The sequence below is a fragment of the Zea mays genome, chromosome 2, assembly GCF_902167145.1.
Source record: "Zea mays cultivar B73 chromosome 2, Zm-B73-REFERENCE-NAM-5.0, whole genome shotgun sequence".
NCBI classification, from domain to species: Eukaryota; Viridiplantae; Streptophyta; class Magnoliopsida; order Poales; family Poaceae; genus Zea; species Zea mays.
Genome location: NC_050097.1, coordinates 181,084,739 through 181,091,712, shown reverse-complemented (window position 1 = coordinate 181,091,712; position 6,974 = coordinate 181,084,739). Strand labels below are relative to the sequence as shown.

The 6,974-nt window shown below is 42.2% G+C and overlaps 1 protein-coding gene across 3 annotated transcripts; it reads right to left on the bottom strand.

The window, feature by feature from the left end:
* Positions 1–209: 209 nt before the first annotated feature.
* Positions 210–5,968, bottom strand: LOC103647378 (proton pump-interactor BIP103). Of its 3 annotated transcripts, none has more exons than XM_008671922.4 (8): positions 5,720–5,968; positions 3,697–4,042; positions 3,286–3,480; positions 3,024–3,203; positions 2,743–2,937; positions 1,533–1,631; positions 946–1,446; positions 210–861 (listed from the first exon to the last, which is right to left on the bottom strand). In XM_008671922.4, the coding sequence occupies exons 2-8, from the start codon at positions 4,036–4,038 to the stop codon at positions 520–522; spliced, it is 1,854 nt and encodes a 617-aa protein (XP_008670144.1). In that variant the 5' UTR covers positions 4,039–4,042; positions 5,720–5,968; the 3' UTR covers positions 210–519. The 3 variants fall into 3 exon arrangements, with proteins under 3 accessions (XP_008670144.1, XP_008670143.1, XP_035821299.1); XM_008671921.3 differs by having other exon boundaries at positions 3,697–4,048; positions 5,720–5,925; XM_035965406.1 differs by lacking the exon at positions 5,720–5,968 and adding an exon at positions 5,338–5,654 and having other exon boundaries at positions 3,697–4,048.
* Positions 5,969–6,974: the final 1,006 nt, after the last annotated feature.

Genomic DNA, 6,974 nt, shown 5'->3' with positions numbered 1-6,974 from the left:
GAACTAAAAAAACAAAAATTTCGGGCTCCACGCCTGCTTCTGTTGAGAAACCTTGCCAAGCTGAAAGGCTCGAGATAAAACGTTGCAATTGAGTCGGGTTCACCTGTTTTTGTTGCTTGATTATCTGGGTACTTCGGGCAAAAAACAACACCATATATAAGATGACAAGATAAAAGAAAAACTTATGCAGAAACGTATAGGACGGGGCATTATGAGAATTGAGATACCTAAAGCGAAAGGCATTATTCCAGATGTCAATATATGCTTCACGTCAAAATTACATGGGATATATCAGTCGCAGTATATATAGAGAGAGCGAGATCTAGCAAAGTCGCAACCAAAACCAACTGTATCTTAGGCTCCACGAAATATATATAAACTAACATCGAAAATGAACAGGACTTTTCTCCGATCCTTCACGTCTCAAAAGCAGACCATGCACTCTTTCTTCTCACCTGCAAAATTGGTCTCCACATCATCAAATGGCCTGGCGGGGGGGAGTACACGGGCCTCATCCACTCAGTTGCTGGTATTCGCTGGGAGGTAGTAGTACTGGTAGTATCCCAGCACCGCAAGGAGGGCAACTAGCACAGCAGCCACCATGGCAGCTGGGCCAGCCCATGACCAGTAGGACTGAGCCTTCTTCCTCTTCAGGATCGCCTTGGGTAGCGGGGCCTTGCTCCGGCTCACCACATTCCTGTACCGGGCACTCTCCTTCTGTTCTTTCTTTACCGTGGTGGAAGCTGGGGCCACTTCTTGTTCCGCTGGGGCTTCCATGGCTTCGTCAGACTTGGCATCCGATTCTGAGGGCTCATCAGTGTCAGCTGCACCAGATTTCTTCTTGGCTTTCTTCTCCTCTTTCTGAAAAAAAAATTATAGTTATTGCATTGTTACAGTATAGATCACAGGAGGTGAATGTGTGTGTGAGAGAGAGATGAGCAGTACCTTCAGCTTCTTCTCAGCTTCCTTCTGTGCTCGGGCCACAGCTTTTGCTGCCTGCTTCTCAGCCTGCCTCTTCTTCCTCTCCAAGGCAAGCTTGTTCTTCTCAATCTCCTCCTGCCTCTTCATCTCTTTCAACTTCGCCACATCAGCCCCCGTAGGCTTTGCCTTCTCCTTCGGGGGCTCGGCCTCATAATCATCATCAGCATCGAGAGCAGCTTTTGCCTTGTGCAACTGGACAGGTCCTTTTGAAGGAGCTTCAATCTTGGAAGCATTATCTGCCTGAGGAGCAGGCACTTCCTTGACTTGTTTTGCAGGCAATTTTACAGGGAACGGCTCTGGCTCTGGAGCTGGCGCCTGTGACTCGATAAATATGGGCTTCTCATCAGGATTCCTCATCCGACCATCTCGAGTCAGCTGTCGGCTGTTTAGGGAGGTGAGGATTCTCTTCTCGTAGTCCTCTCTGAAGGCCTTACTTTCACACCATTGGCTCATGAATTTGTCGACCTATTAAAGCATCAAATGTTTAGTACAGAAACACGTGGGCATCACATGAGATTGAGCCATTAATATCAACATATTTAGAAGCATACCTCAGCCTTGTGGAGCTCTTGCAGTTCTGATAGCATATTCCTCAAAGAATAATCCCTAGCTTTGGCTAAAACTGTACGATTTTGCATGAAGGGTGCGTTCTGGATCAAATACAGAAGAATAGTATCGCTGAATTGCCACATAACCATAAGCCTTCCACGGAAAAACAGAAACCATGCCACTCCAAACACGTTATGCAACAAGCAATAAGTTAATCCACTCCAACTTTCAAGGCACTAATGGCCAACATGATCAAATCCTCAATAGCCTAAAATAGTCCTGGTAACACCACACCACTAAATGAACTAGCATTACACATGGAACTCAACTGGTAGTTAAAATGAAGATGTGGCTGCTTTATAATGCGGCAAATTTAATACATCAACGGGCAGACAGATCACAAATCCATCCAGAAGAAATATCAACAATGAAATACCAGAGGCAGTTGATGAGCAGGGGTGGATAGATGATGCATCATCACATTAACACTTCATAAAAAGAGAAGTGTAAAAGGTATCTATATGATAGTGTGTTGCATTTCAGATTCCAGAATACAGAAAGCCGAACAAAACAGAAAAACTGTTGTGCAATCAAGTTTCCCATGCAATTGCCGTGCAATCAAAGTACCAAAAGTCATAAAAAATCTATAATATACACACACACACTTCAGTATTTACTCTACCAAGTACCAATATAACAAATTTCATGTTCTAATTCATACTATGTTAACAGATATAAAAAAAGAGAAAATTCTATCATTTTTAATCCTTTATATTGGATAAAATTTTCTCTTTTTTTATATCTCTTCACATAGGATATTAGAACTTGAAATTTGATACATTGGTAGAGTAAATAATGAAGTATATCTACAAATTTTTGAAAATTTATCATGACTTTTTATAGTTTGATTGCATGGCGATTGCGTAGGAAGCTTGATTGCAGAGTAGTTTTTTGCCGAACAAAACAGCAGGTGCACTAATCCAGCGCAGCCATCTATAGGTGGTACGCAGTGAACAAAACACAAAAACAACCATAGGCACGCACCAGTATATGTAAACAAAGAAACAAAAACTGCAGAAAATGAAAGAAATAGGGTTTCCCTCTTCTTAACCCAAGTATAGAGCATAAGGACAGACATAATTTCTTCGCGGGCAATTTGAAGATATTTTAAACTTACTTTGCACAAGGAATTTAAAGATATGTTAAGCTTACTTTCGCATCGCGACCTGCTCTCAATTCTTGCAACAATTCATATGCCTTGTCCTTTCTGGCAGTTGCTGCATCTAAATCTTCTTGAAGCGATGCAATCTCAGCATCAACAAGTTTTAGCTCATCCTCCAGGACCTTAATCTTAGATCTTACAGCCTGTCTTTCTTTCTTTATTTCATCAATGCCCTCCCCAATGATCTGAATGTTCAGTCTGTGGTTACCACTTATTTCGATAGGAAATATATGCAGAAACAAAAAGATGAATTGCAGTAGAACACACTTACTTTGACCTGGTCCTGTATAGCCTCTTTTTCAACCACTGTACCTTGCAGTTTAGCCCTGTTAGCAGCATTAGAGATGACTTTCGATCTGGTTTTTTCAAGGTCTTTAATTTCTTTCACCAGACGCTTCTCCTCAGATAAAGGTATGCTCTCATGTACGATGCGATCATTCAGCATCTTGATCTAGGAGGAGCAATGCAAGAACAACATATAGTTAACTGTTTCAGGAATGGAAACTATGTTAGCGAAAAGGTTCAGGACAAACCGTTAGGTCAAGGTCTTCGATAGAAGAGCATAAACCTGCACTCTGTGCTCTCATGGCATTGTTTTCCTCACGAAACTTGCCCAAGCTGTTCCGAAGAGGCTCCATCTCCTTTATCTTCTCATTCACAACTCCATTATATTGCTTGTTCTCAGCGCTCAATGGCTTCAGCTCCGCGATAATACTGGAGCGCTCTGCCTACAAGAGTTTGTAGGTTATAAGATAAGATACATGTCGCTTCCTGGGGCTGTTCACTCCCACGCATGTTTTGAAACAAGTTTTGAGATATATCTTGGCTAATGGCTATCAAAAGAACATGCATGCTTTGAAACAAGTTACAAAGCATTCAACGTTGATGAAAAGTGGTGCGTCAGTTAGGAAGATTACTTCAATGAGGACCTGTAAGAAAAATACCTTCTTGGCTCTTACTGCCTCGATAAGTTTAGAACGAGCTTGGATCTTCTTCTGGAATTCTTTGTCAGCTTGCTCGAGTTTTGCCCTCAGTTTAGGATCCTCAAATGAGCGGACCTTGATGAAGTAGAAGGCATAAGTTTGCTTAGGTTCAGGCCACTCATCCTTCACATCCGTTGGAGGTGCCAGATCAGTGACATTGGTAGTTGTCTCTGAACCAAAAACAGCTGCCTCCTCACGTTCTTTAGCAGTTGCTTTGCTTTCCTTCTCTTGGAATAGATTCACATCATCAGATACTTTGATCTCTGCTGGTGCTGCTTCAGCACCAACGACCTCCATTCCCATACCCCTGCAGCTACAGAAAAAAGAACATTGTCAGTGAACAGGTTGCAATGAAGCAAAGGAAAAAAATCTGAGGACTTCTCATGGCTTCCAATACATGCAGCTAACTGAAGTTTACTGGGAAACTACACAAGAAGCGTAAATGCAAATCAAAAAATGTTTGCTGGCAATCAAGTAGTGGTTCAAAGCAAATGCCACTGGACACCCAAAAACTGGTCGATCCAAAAGGCATGGTTCACCAAATCATCATGAAAGACATTATGCAAACAAAGTAAAAATAAGGAGGAACAAGGTATGCAGATCGCATCATCATCAAATCATCGAGAGTAGTCCCTAATAATTGGTACTTGAGGGGGCCATTGAATAAAAAACACATCCACATCAACTTTGTTTCTCGTACCCAAAGTTGAATCAGGCATCAAACCTCTTCTCCAGTCCCCCTCTGACAGGAATTCTACACCAAGCATGACCATATCACTATATCCAAATCTACTTATCTATTTTGTCCAAAGAGTGGGTTCACCTGGAATTGACTGCAGCTGCAACCCCAAATTTAAAAATCTGGGAGGAAGCAACGAAAGGTTAGGTTCTGACATTAAAGGTAGGGTTTCTATTCTTTTGGAAAATTCTGACTGCGCCATAGAATAATCGCTGAAATCCATATATGGCACACTTGAGTCAATGGGATGTGGGAGCCTGGACGCACCTGTCATCTACACATGCAGTAGCATATAGGGAACTCAGAGATTGTTCGTTGGCATAGGTGGAATTCAGGGAACTGACACTTTGGGTTTTACTGTTGCAGTATTTCTTCTTGCCGTTTCCCAAAGCGGAAAAGCGGTCAGACGCACTGGGACCAGTGTGCTGATGCAATTTTGGTGCTGGGTCAAGCTACACCAGCAGACAGTGGAAACGGCAGATAGTTTGAGCGAGGCATGCAGCTGATAACAGCCATAGCTCACACGTTCTCTGGGAAAGGTTGTAGGAAAACTGCAGACCGGATCACTGGCATACAAAGCTCACACTGCTATCTACCTAGCACACACACACACACACACACACACACACACACACACACACACAAAAATGGACTTACTCTTCATTGTGCAAAGAGATGCACTCCAACATCTGGTCTTAACAGAATTGTGGAAACGGTTTATGCATCCAGTGGACTGAAACTGAAAGCGACCAATGTGAAGAACTCTGGAATATAGTGGCAGAAAATAGGCAATCCAGATGTGGTAACGAATTTAATTCACTGGGCACGGTCCGTCGAATAACATGCTAGAGAGTCAATCCTACCAGATTGCTACAGCGGCGGATTCAACACACGAACTGGACGAGAAGAAGCTCCTATCGAAGGAACTAGCTGCCAAACCCCGTCGAATCCAGGCGTGATCCACGAGGCACCGCAGATCGCAGCGCGCTTCCGCCGATCCTCTCAGTCTGGCGTGCAGCCTCAATCCAAGCGGCGGGCCGACCCAGATCTACGAGGCCCCCGCCCTTAATTCCCTCACGACGATTTCAATTTACCCATGGGCCAGGGGGGCGGGCGGCACCGGTAAAGGGCAGATCGAAGCTAGCAGGCATAAAATGCGCATAGACTCGTAACTAGACCAGATCCGAATGCAAATAACCAAATAGCTTAAGTTAGGGGTGGGGTGCTCGTTATCGGTGGGCGTACCTGGCAGGTGCTCGTCGCCGGCAGAGATACCTGGGCACCAGGCGTAGTGAGACAGCGGCTGTCGCCCAGTCGCCGCCGAGAGGGTCAGAGGGATACAGGGAGGGTGAGACCTTGTGTGAGAGAGAGAGAACAGAAGAGAACGCAAGGGGTGAGAACACGCAAGCCTTGTCTGGATCCAGACAGTATTGATTATTGAATATACAGACCGTATGAGCCGCCAAATAATACCACTACTAAACATGGTTTTCCGTCTTAAAAAAGTATACATGTTTTTTCTCGTGTCCTGCTAAAAAATCTTAAAGCTACTATTTTAACTTTATGTTATCCCTCATATTCCATGCTTCTCCTGCTAGATAGTGACATTTTTCACCAAAATGTTCCTAGAAGCCAAAGTGGCCATTTATTGCATTATTCATTAGGCAGTGACATTTTTTACTAATATATATCGCCAGAAGACAAATTGAACATTTATTTCTCTTAGAGCCCATTTGTTTACCTTCATTTTGAGGAACTAGAATATAACTAATGAATTAGACTATTTTTTAGAATGTGACATTTCATAACTTTCCAACGTTTATATACAAGTCTATCTCAAATTCATGAGATGAGAGGTGAAAATTGATTCTATAAATTTACATACTACTTTTCTAATGTACAACTTTACTTCTTTATACCATAAGTGTAGTGTATAACTATCTATCTCTTATATGATTTAGAATAATATACAAATAAATTGCATATATAAATATATTTACTTAATTAGTTTATGTCTAAATTACAATTATTATAATAAAATTCAATTCCAACCAACCAAACGGCCCTTAACTAACTTCAACTTCAAGCGATTGATCGGGCGAGTGTAGGCATATATCATGGTTCTTGAGTCACGCTTCTCTATTACACTTATATTTTAAATTTTATTTTACAAACAATAAAATTTATAGTATAAAACAGTGTTTTACACATCCATTTACACGGTCTGCTAAAGATAACCTTAAAGTATGCCCGTGAGCACTTGTCTGCTCACAAGACTGAGTGACTGCCCTTGCCCCTCGACGTCGCAAAGACCGAAGAGGCAAGGAGCATTCGTCTACACCGGATGTCCATAAAGCCCTTACATGCACAATTTATCATTGTTTGTGTGCATTTTCTCACTAGATGAATGGTGTGTGTGATATGCACTTGCATGTATAATCCACTAAATGTACTGGAATTCAAAGGAAATGTTGAAAAAAAATACTTCATTTTGTTGGAG

Coding starts and splice junctions, on each gene's coding strand:
- LOC103647378 (XM_008671922.4), bottom strand. CDS start 4,038: ATGGGAATGGAGGTCGTTGGTGCTGAAGCAGCACCAGCAGAGATCAAA. Junction 2,938..3,023: donor CTATACAGGACCAGGTCAAA/GTAAGTGTGTTC, acceptor CTGAACATTCAG/ATCATTGGGGAGGGCATTGA. Junction 862..945: donor AAGCTGAGAAGAAGCTGAAG/GTACTGCTCATC, acceptor TTTTTTTTTCAG/AAAGAGGAGAAGAAAGCCAA.